At 46.0% G+C, this 19398-nt stretch overlaps 1 protein-coding gene across 1 annotated transcript in view; it reads left to right on the top strand.

Annotated features, from left to right (window-relative positions):
• Positions 1-5668: 5668 nt before the first annotated feature.
• LOC141091973 (uncharacterized) overlaps positions 5669-19398 on the top strand; it is a 70111-nt gene continuing 56381 nt past the window's right edge. Inside the window, exon 1 of the mRNA XM_073577794.1 lies at positions 5669-5812. Coding sequence (XP_073433895.1) covers positions 5669-5812 — 144 coding nt within the window. The remainder of the gene's footprint in view (positions 5813-19398) is intronic.

The raw sequence follows: 19398 nt of genomic DNA, 5'->3' as shown, positions 1-19398 counted from the left end.
GACTCTTTCCGATAGCACACTTGCAGCTGGGCAAGCGAGCTCCTGTAAGGCATATTGGGCCAATTCAGGCCAGGTGTCCAGTTTAGCGGCCCAATAGTCAAAGGGGAATGACCTGTGTGGGAGAACATCGATATGGGAGGAAAAGTAGTTTGTAACCATAGTTGACAACTGCTGTCTCCTGTCACTTTCCATCGATGCAGTATTACCAGTTGTGTGAGCGGTATTTGAAAAATCAGTCCACAACATTGTCATGAAACCCCTGTCTCCAACGCCACTTCTGCTGTGTGCAACACGAACACCTCTGCCAAGCTGCCCCCAGCCCGTACGGCTCGTGTGAGAACCATCACCGCTGCTGTGTGCTGGGAATGCCTCAAGCAACCGATTTACCAGAGTTGCTTGTTTATTAGCCAATATTAGGTCAAGGTTCTCCTGTGGCATGATGTTTTGTAATTTGCCTTTATAGCGTGGATCCAGGATGCTGGCCAACCAGTAGTCGTCATCGTTCATCATTTTGGCAATGCGGGGGTCCCTTTTTAGGATCCGCAAGGCATAATCTGACATGTGGGCCAATGTTCCCGGTGTCAATGATGCACTGCGAGTGCTGGGTGGAGGAGCACTTTCTGGCAAATCCACATCCCTCCAGTCACGCACAAACCCTGTACCAGACCTTGCCACGCCAACATTTTCACTTGCCCCACGAGATGCATCCTCCTCCCCTAAGTAATCATCCCCATCATCCTCCTCCTCCTCCTCCTCTTCTTCCTCCACCTGCTGACGCTTTCCACTAGCTGCTCGATAGGGGGACACATCGTGTGCAACAGTGGCAGCTGCAGATGGAGTGCTCGTACGACTGCGCTCTGTGGACGAGCTTTCGCTTCTGGAGGAGGAGGAGGAGGAGGAGGGTCGAACGCCTACAGCCAACTGTTTCCTATACCGTGGGCTAGGCAGCACTGTCCCACCACCGCTGTCCCCTGTGGACCCTGCATCCACCACATTAACCCAGTGCGCAGTGATGGACACGTAACGGCCCTGGCCATGCCGACTGGACCATGCATCAGTTGTGAGGTGCACCTTTCCGCTCACTGACTGCTTGAGTGCATGGACAATGCGGTCTTTCACATGATGGTGGAGGGCTGGGATGGCTTTGTGAGAGAAGAAGTGGTGACTGGGTAGGTCATAGCGTGGTACTGCATAGGCCATGAGTTCGCGGAAAGCTGTGCTTTCCACCAACCGAAAGGGCATCATCTCAAACGAGATTAGTTTGGCAATGTGGGCGTTCAAACCCAGTGTACGCGGATGAGAGACTGAGTACTTTCTTGACCTACTCATAGTGTCTGGGAGGGTGAGCTGGACTTGAGAGCTGCATATGGTGGAAGTAGCGGTGGACAGGGCGGACTGAGAGAGGGTTGATGATGGTGATGGAGTTGGTGTTCTTTCTGATGGCCTAGAATCAGTCTTTCGTTGATATAACAGTGGGATTCCCTGACTGCTGTGGTCTTGCAACGACACCTCAACATTTGCTGCTGTGCTAACCGGTGGGCTTACAGTGGGGGAAACAATGTAGCGTTGCTGACTACCTTCGTTGTGATCAGTTGCACATGTGGCACTTGAGGTTTGGTGTTGTGTCCACGCTTGCAAGTGCATGCTGGTTAAATGTCAAAGCATGCAACTGGTATTCAAATTTTTCAGATTTTTCCCTCGGCTAAAGGTCTTTGCGCACTTCTTACAGATAACCTTGGCCTGATCATGAGGATTTTGTTCAAAAAAGTGCCACACTGCACTCTTCCTACTTTGGCAGACATTTTGCGGCCTAGCACGCTGTGATCTTTTGACCCTCTGGACAAGCTGTCCAGCAACTCTTTTGATGTTTGGAACCTGTCTTTGGAGTGCTCCGGGCCTGCCAGATAACAGCTGTTGCGATGTCGATGTCTGCTGTGGATGCTCCTCATCTGAGCTATTGGAAGCAGCACCCTCTTCCCCCAATGGATGCCAATCTGGGTCAACAACTGGGTCATCCATCACCTCCTCTTCTATGTCATGTGCACCTTTCTCTGTGTCACCGTGTATGGTGGTATAGTGTGCGGGAAGGGGCACCTGAGTCTCATCAGGGTCAAAATCTGGCTCTGTACACTGCGAGGACAATGTAGTGCTCTGAGTGAATGTACCAGCAGAATCATCCATCAGCGGCTGTGCATCAGTGCACTCCATGTCAGATTCATCTTGGCCTGGGTAATTCACCATTTCACTTGATAATCCAGGCATGGTATGTGAAAACAGCTCCATGGAGTAATCAGTAGTATGGCCTGCGTCATCCTTCAATCTTGGTTGGGGTGAAGGACACAAGGAAAGGTGTGGTTCATGAACATGAGCCTCCAATGACGACTCAGTGCTTTTACTTTTTACAACTGAAGAAGAGGAGGCGATAGAGCTGGAGGCTGAGTCAGCAATGTAAGACAAAACTTTTTCCTGATGCTCTGCCTTTAAAAGCGGTTTGCCAACTCCTAGAAAACTAAGCGTTCGAGGCCTTATGTAGCCAGACGATGACGCAGGGTCAGCACCTCCTGCATTCGGTCCTATTTTGCTCTTGCCACTACCATCAGATCCACCACCAACACCATCATTACCAGCTGCCAACCCCCGCCCAATTCCACGGCCTCTTCCACCAGCCTTCCTCATTTTTGGTAGAAATGTAGACAAAATCCAACAAACTATATAGTAATGTAAAACAAGGTACAAGGTATCTATAGGACAGGGGAGATTTAGAATTTCTGCACACACTTGTGGACAGTGGACACTTTTGGATTGTGTGAGGCCCACTGATATCTGAGCGCTATGTGACAGGCTCGATGGCACAGCTGCCTGTGACCAAAGTGACGAGAGGATAATGGAGATTTTGAATCTCTGCGCACACTTTTGGACACTGGACACTTGTGGATTGTGTGAGGCCCACTGATATCTGAGCGCTATGTGACAGGCTCGATGGCACAGCTGCCTGTGACCAAAGTGACGAGAGGATAATGGAGATTTTGAATCTCTGCGCACACTTTTGGACACTGGACACTTGTGGATTGTGTGAGGCCCACTGATATCTGAGCGCTATGTGACAGGCTCGATGGCACAGCTGTGACAAAAGTGACTAGAGGATAAGGGAGATTGGATTGCTTTTAAAAAAGCAGTTTGCGGAGCAGTGGGTAAGCAGCAATGCCAGCGTGTCAGGAAGCCTTAAAAGGCAGCCCAACAACCAACACCACTGATACACCACAATATAGCCTCCCCTTGCACTGCACACACAGTGACTTGTGTGTTGTGCAGGCCAAATCGCTAGCAGCAGAAGCAGTTTTTTTGTCTTCTTCCCTGCCTAACGCTCTCCCTACAGAATCAGCAGCAACCTCTCCCTATACTAAGATCGGCAGAAGTAAGATGGCGGTCGGCGTGCACGCCCTTTTATACCCCCTGTGACGCCCACCAAAGCAAGCCAATCACTTGCATGCCCTTCTGAAAGATGGTGGTGACCCGTGCCTATGTCATCACATTGCCCACAGTGTCCGTGGATCCTGATTGGCTGAAAAAGAGCACAAAACAAACTTTTGAAACGCGACTTTGGCGCGTAAGTCGCCGACCTCGTGGCCGACCTCATCCTAGGGTCGGGTTTCGTTTTATGAAACCCGACTTTGCCAAAAGTCGGCGACTTTTGAATTTTTTCGACCCGTTTCGCTCAACTCTAGTTACCATCAGTGTAATGCTAGGGGATTGGTAATTAGGGGGATAGATTTAGTTCCACTTGATATCAGGGGTGGGGATCTGAGCAGGATTCTTGCTCAAAAGGAAAGTCAATGGATTTATCGTTTGGGCACTAAGAGCCCTTTAGGTCTCAATGAAAGCTTTGGCTTCGTTTCTTTCCTATAATTGTGAGCTAGTTATTCAATTGTCTATTTAGTGGCATATTTTTAGGGGTGGGTTGGTGTTTTTATCTTTTACTTATTTTTGTGTTTTTTATTTAGATTGTGCCTTTGGTGATGTACGGCTTTCTATTTCTGCGGGATCCATTCTGAATCTATGTGGACTATCTTTCTGGAATTCGTGCAAGATATGTCTTGGAACTGATGGACTTTAGTTCCTGACCAAGAAAAATGCATGGATATATTTGCTATATGCCTCCCTTAGAATCTCCCTTTTTTTGTTTATTTATTATTATCATTATTACTATTCATTATTATTAATTTTTGTCTGCCTTTATTATTTTTTTGTCTTTATAATATTTATTGCAGAGAGTTTTTTGTTTTATTTTTTTGCCTGCATTTATTCAGACTGGCCTACCACCCCAACACATTAACCTAATCTATCCCTGTGTGGCAGAGCCAAAGGTTTTACCATAACCAGGTTCCCCGCATCATGTTCCCACATGCTTTATGCCTCCATTAGCCCTCTGTGTCTGTACTGTTACACACTTAACATTATGACTGGTCCATACAATCAGGGCAACTGTTACCACCCACCTTTCGTGTCTCCCTCTTTCCTCATAGACTGTAAGCTTGCGAGCAGGGCCCTCTTTCCTCTTGGTATTTGTTATAATCTACTGTATGTGATTATTGTTATGCTGTAATGTCTATTGTCTGTACAAATCCCCTCTGAAATGTAAAGTGCTGCGGAATATGTCGGCGCTATAAAAATAAAATTTATTATTATTATTATTTTTGTTAGTATGTTTTTGTAACTAACTGCATGAGATTGGAGGTTTTATATAGGATTTGGGTCTCGACGAAATGGATCTCTGTGATTTAAGTAGTGCCTTTTTGTATTTTTTCTATGGATTTTTTTATACATTGGTGTATATAATATTTGCTATAATGCATATTTGCATTATTGAGTCTACTGAGACCAGGTATTATTTAAGGCATATTTATTTGGCGATACTATTAATTGGGTCACCTTTAGAGCGGTTGGTTCAGGACTTAGACGTCAGCGTCATATTTAACCGTTATATGCATTATGCCATTTAGGATACTCTGACACATTAAGGCATTTATAGCAGACCACTTTAGGTCTAGTTTAGAGTGGTTTATTTAGGGTGGATTTGGACATGTTGCCGGCATATTTAACAGTTATATATTGTGCTGCTTAGGATATTTTTGACACATTTAGACATTTAACCACTTGTATACAGCAGAAAAATTTGAGGATTATTTTGTATCTCTATTTTCTGAAGTGTGTATTTCTACCCTTATGTGTGACCTCTTGTGCTTTATTATCATGCCTGTTCACAATTGATTGGTGTAGGGCAATTTGCGCCTTCTTTTGGCCATTTTTTCTATGTATTTTTATATACTATTAATAAAATGACTATTTTAAGATATTTTTTCTGGATCTCTTCATTTTTCCGGCAGTAGTGACTATGTTAGTCCGGAATATTTTTTGATTTCATAGTATAGTGGAAGTAGGAAACCAGCTACTTAATTAACTAGGAGGGGCTTGCTGTAGGTTAAGCTGCAGGATTTCCTGAATAATAGAGAGACAGGCCACGGTGCCCAACCCTGCATGGGCTTCAGTAGTCAGGATTATAACACAGACTTAAGTGTCCAGAATCGTAGCAGTGACCATGCAACGTTATGATAAGTGACTAGACCAGCCATCTGCAGTAACAGGCCAGGAAATCAGCAAGACAACTACAATGGGCTACAGCAGTGTGGTGCAGAAGCAGAACGAAAGGCCAGGAGGGTACAGGGACACAGGAGACTCCATGATGTGTCAACTTATCGCATGGGCTGATGCCCTCAGATCCAGGGTGAAACAGCTGAGGGAATCCCCAACCGCAGTGAGTGTAATCATGGAGGATGTTACCTGTTATGAAAGGGTCACCAAGGAGGAAAACAAGACCAAGCTAAGTCACAGAAAACCAGAGAGGTTGGTAACTACGCAGATTGCAGACCCTTGATCCTAACCACACAACTAACAGCAGCCGTGGAGCGTACCTACGATTATTCTAGATGCCTCGTCACAGCCGGAGGACTAAATAAGTCTAAAGCAAGAAAAGGGGAAATCTAAACTGCACCAGAGCAGACGCCAAAGGAATAGACAGCCCCACACATGTAATGATGGTGAGTAGTGTTGAGCATTCCGATACCGCAAGTATCGGGTATCGGCCGATATTCGCTGTATCGGAATTCCGATACTTAGTTCCGATACTTTTTTCATATCGAATACCGGAATCAGAAGTTCCCATAATGCTAGGAGCCCGCTCGATTTGATTCAGCCAATGGGGATCCTCAGAAGTGTGGGCACATCCTGTTAGGCATGTAGGCATGTTAACTACTGGCATGGCTGTGATTGGCTGCTGAAATGATGTCATGATGCACTATAAAAACCGCTGCAGCCGCCATTTCTGGTCACTCTGCTGTGAATTCAGTTAGGGACAGGCTGCTGTTGAAGACTGTGAGGGAAAGTTAGAAATAGCGATCATCAAACATATCTATTGCTCTACCCAGGCTACATAATCCACCACTAAATCACTTATAGAATTGCCCCCATAATCAAGAAATAAATACCATAACTATTGATATAAATCACAATGTCCCACTGAAAAATTAAATCAGAATGAAGGACCAATTGGTATAAAAAGCTATATTTTTATTCACAAAGAATTAGAAAACGTACAAATAGAGAGATGCACATATCAATAAAGGGACATTGTAAGCCCATTTTTTTTCCCATATATCAAACACCGAATAAATACACCATTATCAAAAATAGTAATAGGTGATAAGTAAACAATAGCTGCAAAATCCCTTATTCTATAAAAACATCCACAAAAAATGTGAAAACTGTGCAATTTGTAATAATAAATATATATAAATTAGTACAATAAGGATTCTCATCAGTGTGGGGGCTCTCAGGTCTGTATTACCCCTATAAATTGCCAAAAACCGCAAGGAATCTGAACTGTGGCGATGCCCATGGATGAATATGAAACTGGGCCACCATACTAAACATCCCTATGGCAATATCAATCTTTGTTAGCGGCATTCAAGTCCGCTTTCACAATATGAATCAATACAACTGCATAACTGCATTAATCATGTAACAATGAAACAAATAATATCATAGAGCAAAGCAGCTATTACCGATGGTTGATAAGGAGTCTCCTCGGGCGTCCCTCTGCCCCGACGCGCGTTTCGCTTTTGCTTCAACGGGAGGCATGACTTAGGAGGGGAAATCCCCGTTTATATAATCCTCTACCCAGCTGCAATCAATTACCTTGCTAAAATGACCAAGGCGCATGCCCATTATTGGAATGTCAATGGCGCATGCCCAGAAATAAGTGCTCCAAAACATAAGAGGTAAATCATAAATATCACTTGAGGTGGATCGCCAAATCTTAGAAACCAATTTTGAATTTCCTAAAAACTAAGCGCTACAAAGTTGATATTTATAAAAATAGATAATCTTAATATATAGATCACTAGTATATCAACATATTATAGCGCTATTTTAATGCGAGTATGGGGATCTGTGCTATACTATTGGAACCCTATGTCTACACATATAGGACGGAAATGCAGATATAGACTATTATTTACTCAAGATTTCATGATCAAAATAATGATTGGAGCACTAACCACCAAAGCATGAAAAATAAAAAAAATAAAAAAAAATGAAAAAATAAAATATAAAAAACAAAAAACAAAAATAAATAACAAAGAAGTCACCCTGAGTACATGAAGTGAAAGGCGGCGCATGAGGGAGTTGAACTTGGTTCACTACTATCAATAAGAGAAGTTTGTGTGCTCCTATGTCGTGCGCCACCAGTCATCACCAGATGACCCTGGAAAGCGAAACGTACATAATGTGAGCGTCACACTCTTCTCTGGTGAATCAAGACCCACTCATGCGCACTCACAAGATGTATGTAATAAGGGGTGCTTCTAATGCACTCTCAATATCCCCAAATGAAGATATGACAAATACAAAATAATGGTGTAATCAATAATGAAAATGTCACATATGAAAATGACACTTAATCATGCTGTATTGACAACTGTGAAAAAGACCATGATATGAGGATTATGACACGAGGAAAGAACATGAGGACCAAACATAAGAAATAGAGGCATCTTCAGATCTTGAATCTTCAATAAATGCACCATGTATCTTCTTTTCCATTTAAACACTGGAATAATCAGACACAAACCGATGTACTGTAACTAAAAAAACAACATGTTAATATCACTCTATAAAAACTGACCCACCCTAAAAAGTCCACAACCCATGGAAAAAAGTCAAGGAAATATTAATGAAATAAAAAAGCTACAAAAAGGCACCGAAACCGAAGCTTTCATTGAGTCCTTGAGGAGTTAAGGTGCCCAATCGAAATATCCACTGGCACTCTTTTTTGGCTAGTCTTTTACCAACATCTCCTCCTCTGAGACCCAAATTAATGTGATCAATACCCTTGACTTGAAGTAGCCTAGAGTTACTGTGATGGAATTTTTTAAAATGCCTAGGTAATGTTTTCAACAAAGCAGCATCTTCAATCTTTTTGGCTTTATCAATATCAAGGCAGTGCTCCAGAACTCGAATCTTGAGCTCCCTACTAGTCATCCCAATGTAAATTTTCTGACATGGACAAGTAGCATAGTAAATCACTCCTTTCGTTGAGCATGTAATGTAGGTTCTAATATCGAAACATCTAGATTGATCAAAATTCTGGAACTTGCTACTTTTTTTCATATTGGCACATGCCTTGCACATACCACAGGGAAAAAATCCCATACGCTCCATATTCTTCTCCCTCTCTTTCCGTTGAGGATCATATTGACTGTGTGTCAAAATGTCTCGCAAATTTGGAGCCCTCTTTGCCACAAATGAGGGACCTGATGGTAAGATTTCCCTCAACACAGGATCGGTCAAAAGAATTTGCCAATGTCTCTGTACTATATTTTTAACCTCAAACCATTTGTTATTAAAGTTTGAAATAAATCTTACCTGCTGTTCCCTGTTCACAATCTTAGGAGGAATCACATTCTTATGTAAAAGTTGTTCTCTGGGGACACATTTTGCCCTCATATATCCTCTCTGAATGGACCTCCGATTATATCCTCTATTTTGAAATCGTTTCCTAAGAATAGAGGACTGTTCTTCAAAAAGACTTTCATCCGAACAAATTCTCTTAATGCGCAAAAATTGTCCAATGGGTATCCCATCTATGGTGGATTTTAGATGTGCCGATGAAGCATGGAGCAAGGAATTTGTTGCCGTGGGTTTACGATATACTGTGGTTGATAGCCGACCATCAGATAGAACTGTAATGGACAAATCCAAAAATTCAATTTTACGTCCATAATGATACGTCAATCTAATATTTTGGTTATTGTTGTTAAGGGTATTCATTAAACACCTCAATTCCTCACCTGATCCTTCATAAATAAACAGGATATCATCTATGTAACGGATCCAGTTATGGATCCGTTCCATACCCACTACTTCACTGTCCTGAAAGATATATCTTTCCCAGGCTCCCATAAATAGGTTCGCATATGAGGGGGCGCAAGCAGTACATCGGTTTGTGTCTGATTATTCCAGTGTTTAAATGGAAAAGAAGATACATGGTGCATTTATTGAAGATTCAAGATCTGAAGATGCCTCTATTTCTTATGTTTGGTCCTCATGTTCTTTCCTCGTGTCATAATCCTCATATCATGGTCTTTTTCACAGTTGTCAATACAGCATGATTAAGTGTCATTTTCATATGTGACATTTTCATTATTGATTACACCATTATTTTGTATTTGTCATATCTTCATTTGGGGATATTGAGAGTGCATTAGAAGCACCCCTTATTACATACATCTTGTGAGTGCGCATGAGTGGGTCTTGATTCACCAGAGAAGAGTGTGACGCTCACATTATGTACGTTTCGCTTTCCAGGGTCATCTGGTGATGACTGGTGGCGCACGACATAGGAGCACACAAACTTCTCTTATTGATAGTAGTGAACCAAGTTCAACTCCCTCATGCGCCGCCTTTCACTTCATGTACTCAGGGTGACTTCTTTGTTATTTATTTTTGTTTTTTATATTTTATTTTTTCATTTTTTTTATTTTTTTTATTTTTCATGCTTTGGTGGTTAGTGCTCCAATCATTATTTTGATCATGAAATCTTGAGTAAATAATAGTCTATATCTGCATTTCCGTCCTATATGTGTAGACATAGGGTTCCAATAGTATAGCACAGATCCCCATACTCGCATTAAAATAGCGCTATAATATGTTGATATACTAGTGATCTATATATTAAGATTATCTATTTTTATAAATATCAACTTTGTAGCGCTTAGTTTTTAGGAAATTCAAAATTGGTTTCTAAGATTTGGCGATCCACCTCAAGTGATATTTATGATTTACCTCTTATGTTTTGGAGCACTTATTTCTGGGCATGCGCCATTGACATTCCAATAATGGGCATGCGCCTTGGTCATTTTAGCAAGGTAATTGATTGCAGCTGGGTAGAGGATTATATAAACGGGGATTTCCCCTCCTAAGTCATGCCTCCCGTTGAAGCAAAAGCGAAACGCGCGTCGGGGCAGAGGGACGCCCGAGGAGACTCCTTATCAACCATCGGTAATAGCTGCTTTGCTCTATGATATTATTTGTTTCATTGTTACATGATTAATGCAGTTATGCAGTTGTATTGATTCATATTGTGAAAGCGGACTTGAATGCCGCTAACAAAGATTGATATTGCCATAGGGATGTTTAGTATGGTGGCCCAGTTTCATATTCATCCATGGGCATCGCCACAGTTCAGATTCCTTGCGGTTTTTGGCAATTTATAGGGGTAATACAGACCTGAGAGCCCCCACTCTGATGAGAATCCTTATTGTACTAATTTATATATATTTATTATTACAAATTGCACAGTTTTCACATTTTTTGTGGATGTTTTTATAGAATAAGGGATTTTGCAGCTATTGTTTACTTATCACCTATTACTATTTTTGATAATGGTGTATTTATTCGGTGTTTGATATATGGGAAAAAAAATGGGCTTACAATGTCCCTTTATTGATATGTGCATCTCTCTATTTGTACGTTTTCTAATTCTTTGTGAATAAAAATATAGCTTTTTATACCAATTGGTCCTTCATTCTGATTTAATTTTTCAGTGGGACATTGTGATTTATAATCCACCACTGTAGCATTTTTGTAGCCCAGCAGCGCTGTTTTAATAGCTGTCTGCAAGGGCTGTGTGAGTGCAGACCCACGCTGTGTAGTGTGTCCTGCAGGCACGTCTGCTTGTAGGCCGCCCAGCGTGTGTCTCTGCCTCATACACATTTTTCTTTTATTGCTGCTTTTTTTTTTTCTCCTCTATAGTGTGCTTCCATACGTATCCATATACGTTGGTTGCAAACACTAAAGGAGTGGACAGCAGAGCCTTTCAGCAGCCTTTCAGTACTATAGCCCATTTCTCTGCACTGTTTTTGGCTGTCTGATAGGTCTCTCTGTGTGTGAGTGCAGCTCACGTTGCAGTGTGTTCTACAGCCACCGCTAGCTGTAGTCCGCTCAGCGTGCGTCACTGCCTCATACATAGTCCTTTTTTTGCAGCTAATTTAGCCAGATTTTTTGCTCCTATATTAGTGTGCTTCCATCCGCATCCATTGTCATTGGTTGGTTGCAAACACTATATAGGATTAGATAGAGGAGCCTTTTTGCTGGCTTGTGCCCTTCAGGGCCAGCCAGACTAGTATCACCCTATTTTTTGGAGCCTCATCAATTGCATTGTAGGTTAGCTTCCTGCATTGTAATCGCTCCAAAAAGTTTGTGATACTATAGCTTTCAAACTTTGGTCACATCCTTTTCTCCCCCCCCCCAAAAAAAAAAGGAAATAAAGTTCACCAAACACTCCACTTTACAGTTGTGTAGGCCACATTAGATCATATTAAAGTGTAGTACACACACTCTTAGCCAAATTAGTGTTTCTTATACTGGTTAGCAGGTGTTCAGGAATAAGAACACTAAGCCACCCCTTTTTTACTTTTCTGCCTATCTTTATCAGTCTACCAAGATGAAGAAGGCAGGGAGTAAGGCACGTGGTCGTGGCCGTGGAGTTTCAGCAGGGAGAGGACGGGGGGATTCAGCAGGGAGAGGACGTGGGGATTCAGTGTCTGCTGCGGCCACCAGTGACCCGGCATCCCCCACTTTTACCAGGCAACAGTCCTTCATGCACAGCTTTGTAGGACCTCGCCGTACCCCACTGCTGCGTGACGAACAAATTGAAGCCGTTGTCGGATGGATGGCAGCTAACGCATCCACTTCAATGACTTCCGCATCCTCCCAAGGCCAGAGCACTGAAGAGCAACCATCTGTCTCTTCACCACCTGCCAAATTGCCCAGGCAGTCTGAGAGCCCTGGCAGGAGCCATCTCAATCTTTACTTCTGTTCTCAGAATCTGTTGGCTTGGAAAGAGGTGGCCAGCCAAGCAGCATTCTAGAGCGTGAAGAAGAGGGAGTATGCAGTGATGCGCAACTGCTTTGTCCCTCTGAATCTGAAGAGGCGGGTGGGCCAGTGCCTATTGTCAGCACACCTCAGTGCTCATCTGATGATGATGAGACTCAGTTGCCAATTTCTGGTGCGTACGGTGCTGGCGAGACAACCCAGGACCAGCCGGTGCTTGAAGAGGGGAGTGGAGATGATGAGGTCCTTGACCCATCATGGCGTCAGCCACAGGAAGGTGGTGGGAGCAGCTCTGAGGAAGAGATTCCCCGAACGGCCAAAAGAGGAGGGAGAGGGCGGGGGCAGACTTGGTTGCCTGTAGCCTCCACTTTGGCACCCGTGAGGAGCAATCCTCTTCCAAAACACAAAACGGGCACTCCCAGGACTTGCAATGTGTGGTCTTTTTTTGACACAGTTGCAGATGACATTTGCTTTGTCAAATGCAAGCTGTGTCATCAGAAAGTGAAACGAGGGAAAAATGTGAGCAACCTCAATACCACAAATATGTGGAAACATGTGCGTACCAAGCACGAGGTGGAGTTACACAGACACACTGAAGATGTAGGCCAACCTTCAGCAGCACCTACCACCTCTTCAGCTCGTGTTGGGGCCTCTTCCTCCAGCTCACACACTGCTGGTTCGGCTTCCTCACTGGAACGCCATGGAAGAACCACTGCCACTGTTGTCCAGAGACCTAGTGAAATTCCACCCACTGAACCACGTTCGCAGTCATCAGCACACTCCCAGGCCACTCACCAGCAATCGGTAGCACAGGCATGGGAGAAAAAGCGGCCATACTCGGCAAACCATCCCCGAGCACTGGCTCTGAATGCCGGCATTGCCAAACTACAGGCCCTTGAGATGCTGTCATTCAGGCTGGTGGAGACTGACACCTTCCGGAACTTTATGTCATTGGCAGTTCCACAATACAATGTGCCCAGCCGCTTTTATTTCAGCAGGCAAGCCGTCCCTGCCCTGCAAAAGCATATGGAGGGTAAAAATTAAAAATGCGCTACTAAACGCCGTCAGTAGCAAGGTCCACCTGACCACCGATGCGTGGACCAGTAGCCATGGACAGGGACAATACCTTTCCCTCACTGCCCATTGGGTCAATGTTGTGGAGCCGGGTACAGATCTGGAGAGTGGCTCTGTACGTATTCTGCCAACTCCAAGGATTGCAGGAATGGAGTCTGTACATATTGAGTCCTCCTCCTACTCTAGTTCCTCGGAATCAGCACTGCGTGAGCCTGTTAGGCCAGATATGAGCACAGGTGTGGCCAAACGTCAACAGGCCGTCCTTAAATTAATTTCTTTGGGGAATCGGAGCCACACAGCACAGGAGCTCTGGAATGCCATCAAGCAGGAGAGCGATGTGTGGTTTGTGCCAGCGAATCTCCAGCCAGGTTTGGTAGTGAGTGACAATGGCCGAAATCTAGTGGCAGCTCTGGGCCTAGGCAACCTCACTCACATACCATGTCTGGCACACGTGCTCAATTTGGTCGTGCAGAGCTTTCTGAGGGACTATCCAGATCTTGATGCACTGCTGCACAAGGTTTGCCTACAGTGTGCTCACTTGCGGCATTCCAGCATGGCAAGATTGCGCATTGCATTTCTGCAACGCCGATTCCGCCTGCCAAAACATTGCATCATATGTGACCTCCCCACCAGGTGGAATTCAATGTTACATATGTTGGAGCGGTTGTGTGAGCAGCAGGCAGCAGTAATGGAGTACCAGCTGCATCAGGCGCAAACAAGTCGCACTGTGCGCCGGACACACTTCACCACCACTGAGTGGGCCACTATGAGTGACATCTGCCAAGTTTTGCGTGCCTTCGATGACTCCACGCGGATGGCCAGTGCAGATGATGCACTAATCAGCATGACTGTCCCCCTCATCTGTCTGCTTCAAAAAACCTTACAAGCACTAAGTGAGGAGGTTTTTGAAGAGGTCGAGGATGAGGAGTCAGAAATGCCATCTGCTTCTGGCAAGTCTGCGCAACGTGCTTCCACACAAAGGCCCAGGCAGGGGACACTTAGTGAGGAGGATGACGAGGAGTCAATGGAGGAGGAGGAATACATCTCTCCAGAGGAGGGAGGTACACAAGGCTCTAGTAGTCAGTGTGTACAGCGAGGGTGGGGTGATGCTGAGCAGGCAGAGATGCTGCCTCAAGCTGGGGACAGCGTTTCCGGTCCAGTTGGCAGTCTGCAGCACATGGTTGATTTCATGCTGCAGTGCTTGTTAAATGACCGCCGCATCGCCAACATTCTCCACACGGCTGATTATTGGGTGTACACCCTCCTAGATCCTCGCTACCGGGACAACTTACAAAGCCTCATACCACAGTTGAACCGGGAGCGAAAAATGCGGGAGTACCAAAAAACACTTGTGCAGGCCATCATGTTCTCTATTCCCCCCGCAAGTGTTGCTGGTAGTGCTTTTCAAAGCAGCCATGTGGGTAGAGGCAGTGGAGGAAGCTCTGCACAAAGAGGTAGCAGAGGCAGTGCCGCAGGACAAGGCAAGGCCAGTATGGCCCAAATGTGGAAAAGTTTTGTGGGACCGCCACAAACGGCTACACCATCACAGACGGCTCCAGTCAGCAGGAGGCAACGTTTCCGTCAGATGGTGACCGACTACTTGTCTTGCCCTGTTAGTGTACTCCCAGACGACTCTTCCCCGTTCAAGTATTGGGTCTCTAAGCTGGATACATGGCCAGAGCTTAGCCAGTATGCATTGGAGGTGCTGGCTTGCCCTGCTGCCAGTGTATTATCGGAACGTGTCTTTAGTGCTGCAGGTGGTGTTGTAACAGACCCTCGCGCGCGACTATCGGCTGATAATGTTGACCGGCTTACTTTTCTGAAAATGAACAAGGCCTGGATCTCACCTGAATTTGCCAGTCCTCTTCCAGAATAAATAATTGGCTGGCAACAGGATCCAGGTCTCCTGTTGTGTTCATGTTTCTATGACCTGAACTTTATTTCCTGGGCTACAGCAATGCCCGTTGTTGCTCAGAAGTGCTGTCCGCACAGACAAAACACTCGCTCATGTGTAAGTGGGGTTCGGTAACGTCAGCTGATCCCCTGCTGTGTGTACGGCAAACTCTACTGCTGCCTACAACTTCTGACTACCTCTGATTTAATATGTTCTCTGATTTGCCCTCTGTCTCCACTCTGTTTTGAGTATTTCCTTCGGCCTACAACACCGCCTGTTTCTGCTCTCAAGTGCCGTCTGCACAATCCACACTTGTTCCTGTGTTACCTGGGTCCTGTAATATCTGCTCATCTCCAGAGGTGAGCACGGCAATGTCTCCTGCTTTGTCTACATTCCCACTGCTTGTAGTGGAAATGTGGACAGAGCAGGAGACATTGCCGTGCTCACCTCTAGGGAGAAGCTGCTGTTACAGAACCCCAGTAACACAGGAACAAGTGTGGGTTGGGCAGACGGCATTTCAGAGCAGCAACTGGCGTGGTTGGAAGCCAGAGGAAATACTCGAAACAGAGTGAAGACAGAGGCCTAATTGGAGTACGTTGACAGTTAGTAGTAGTCTAGAAACAATTGCAAACTGCCACCAAGTAGGCCTCGGCCTACTACCTGATTTTCCCTGGGCTCCGACACCGCCAGTTGTTGCTCAGAAGTGCTGTCCGCACAGACAAAACACTCGCTCATGTGTAAGTGGGGTTCGATAACGTCAGCTGATCCCCTGCTGTGTGTATGGCAAAGTGTCCTGCTCCCTCCACAGTCAAACAACCTCAGATTTACACCTGGCTTCAAGTAGGCCTCGGCCTACTCCCTGATTTTCCCTGGGATCCGACACCGCCAGTTGGTGCTCAGAAGTGCTCTCCGCACAGAAAAAACACTTGCTCATGTGTAAGTGGGGTTCGGTAACGTCAGCTGATCCCCTGCTGTGTGTACGGCAAACTCTCCTGCTGCCTACAACTTCTGACTACCTCTGATTTAATATGTTCTCTGATATGCCCTCTGTCTCCACTCTGTTTTGAGTATTTTCTCCGGCCTACAACACCGCCTGTTTCTGCTCTCAAGTGCCGTCTCCACAATCCACACTTGTTCCTGTGTTACCTGGGTCCTGTAATATCTGCTCTTCTCCAGAGGTGAGCACGGCAATGTCTCCTGCTTTGTGTGCATTCCCACTACTTGTAGTGGAAATGTGGACAGAGCAGGAGACATTGCCGTGCTCACCTCTAGGGAGAAGCTGCTGTTACAGAACCCCAGTAACACAGGAACAAGTGTGGGTTGTGCAGACGGCATTTCAGAGCAGCAACTGGCGTGGTTGGAAGCCAGAGGAAATACTCGAAACAGAGTGAAGACAGAGGCCTAATTGGAGTACGTTGACAGTTAGTAGTAGTCTAGAAACAATTGCAAACTGCCACCAAGTAGGCCTCGGCCTACTACCTGATTTTCCCTGGGCTCTGACACCGCCAGTTGGTGCTCAGAAGTGCTGTCTGCACAGACAAAACACTCGCTCATGTGTAAGTGGGGTTTGGTAACGTCAGCTGATCCCCAGCTGTGTGGAGGGCAAAGTGCTGCTGCCTACAAATTGTAACTACTTCAGATTTAAACATTCTCTGATTTGGCCTCTGTCTCCACTCTGTCTCTAGTATTTCCCCTGACCTCCAGCACCGCCAGTTCCTGCTCACAGTTGCCGTCCGCGCATTCCACACGTGTTCCTGTGTTACTGGGGTTCTGTAATGTCAGCAGATCCCCCAATGTGTGTCCGCCACTGTCTCCTGCGCTGTCCACCTTCCCACTGCAAGCGGTGGGAAAGTGGACAGAGCAGGAGACAGTGGCAGACACACATCAGGGGCTCTGCTGACATTACAGAACCTCAGTAACCCAGGAACACGTGTGGATTGGATAGACGGCTGCTGTACGCTTAAACTGGCAGTGTAGGTGGTCACGTGAAATCCTGGAAACAGAGTGGAGACAGATGCCTAATTGGAGCATGTTGACAGTCTGTTGTAGCCTACAAACAATCTAAAACTGCCACCAAGTAGGCCTCGGCCTGCACCCTGTTTGTCCCTGGGTTCCAACAATGCTAGTTGGTGCTCCGAAGTGCTGTCCACACAGAAATACACACTTGTTCATGTTAAAGTGGGGGTCCGTAACGTCAGCTGATCCCCTGCTGTGTGGAGGGCAAAGTGTCCTGCTCCCTCCAAATTCAAAATACCTCAGCTTTACACCTGGCTCCTAGTAGGCCTCGGCCTGCACCCTGATTGTCCCTGGGCTCCAACAACGCTAGTTGGTGCTCGGAAGTGCTGTCCACACAGAAAAACACACTCGTTCATGTGAAAGTGGGGTTCGGTAACGTCAGCTGATCCCCTGCTGTGTGGAGGGCAAACTGCTGCTGCCTCCAAATTCAAAATACCTCAGCTTTACACCTGGCTCCTAGTGGGCCTCGGCCTGCACCCTGATTGTCCCTGGGCTCCAACAACGCTAGTTGGTGCTCGGAAGTGCTGTCCACACAGGAAAACACACTCGTTCATGTGAAAGTGGGGTTCGGTAACGTCAGCTAATCCCCTGCTGTGTGGAGGGCAAACTGCTGCTGCCTCCAAATTCAAAATACCTCAGCTTTACACCTGGCTCCTAGTAGGCCTCGGGCCTGCACCCTGATTGTCCCTGGGCTCCAACAACGCTAGTTGGTGCTCGGAAGTGCTGTCCACACAGAAAAACACACTCGTTCATGTGAAAGTGGGGTTCGGTAACGTCAGCTGATCCCCTGCTGTGTGGAGGGCAAACTGCTGCTGCCTCCAAATTCAAAATACCTCAGCCGTACACCTGGCTCCTAGTAGGCCTCGGCCTGCACCCTGATTGTCCCTGGGCTCCAACAACGCTAGTTGGTGCTCGGAAGTGCTGTCCACACAGAAAAACACACTTGTTCATGTGAAAGTGGGGGTCAGTAACGTCAGCTGATCCCCTGCTGTGTGGAGGGCAAACTGCTGCTTCCTCCAAGTTCAAACAACGTCTTATCTTAAAATGCCTCCAAGTAGGCCTCAGCCTACAAAATGACTATCCCTGGGCTCCAACATCGTCAGTTGTTGCTCGGAAGTGCTTTCCACACAGAAAAACACACTTGCTCATGTGAAAGTGGGGGTCAGTAACGTCAGCTGATCCCCTGCTGTGTGGAGGGCAAACTGCTGCTTCCTCCAAATTCAAACAACGTCTTATCTTAAACTGCCTCCAAGTAGGCCTCGGCCTACAAAATGACTATCCCTGGGCTCCAACATCGTCAGTTGTTGCTCGGAAGTGCTGTCCACACAGAAAAACACACTTGTTCATGTGAAAGTGGGGGTCAGTAACGTCAGCTGATCCCCTGCTGTGTGGAGGGCAAACTGCTGCTGCCTCCAAACTGTAACTATTTCAGATTTAAACATTTTCTGATTTGGCCTCTGTCTCCACTCTGTCTCTAGTATTTCCCCTGACCTCCAGCACCGCCAGTTCCTGCTCACAATTGCCGTCCGCGCATTCCACACGTGTTCCTGTGATACTGGGGTTCTGTAATGTCAGCAGATCCCCCAATGTGTGTCCGCCACTGTCTCCTGCGCTGTCCACCTTCCCACTGCAAGCGGTGGGAATGTGGACAGAGCAGGAGACAGTGGCAGACACACATCAGGGGATCTGCTGATATTACAGAACCCCAGTAACACAGGAACACGTGTGGATTGGGCAGACGGCTGCTGTACGCCTAAACTGGCGGTGTTGGTGGTCACGTGAAATCCTGGAAACAGAGTGGAGACAGATGCCTAATAGGAGCACGTTGACAGTCTGTTGTAGCCTACAAACAATCTAAAACTGCCACCAAGTAGGCCTCGGCCTGCACCCTGATTGTCCCTGGGCTCCAACAATGCCAGTTGGTGCTCGGCAGTGTCTTTGGCACGGGGACTCCCTGTTGCCCAGCC

The sequence above is a fragment of the Dendrobates tinctorius genome, unplaced genomic scaffold, assembly GCF_039654945.1.
Source record: "Dendrobates tinctorius isolate UK_male_01 unplaced genomic scaffold, ASM3965494v1 ptg000057l, whole genome shotgun sequence".
NCBI lineage: Eukaryota > Metazoa > Chordata > Amphibia > Anura > Dendrobatidae > Dendrobates > Dendrobates tinctorius.
This window is presented reverse-complemented; position numbering and strand designations above follow the sequence as displayed.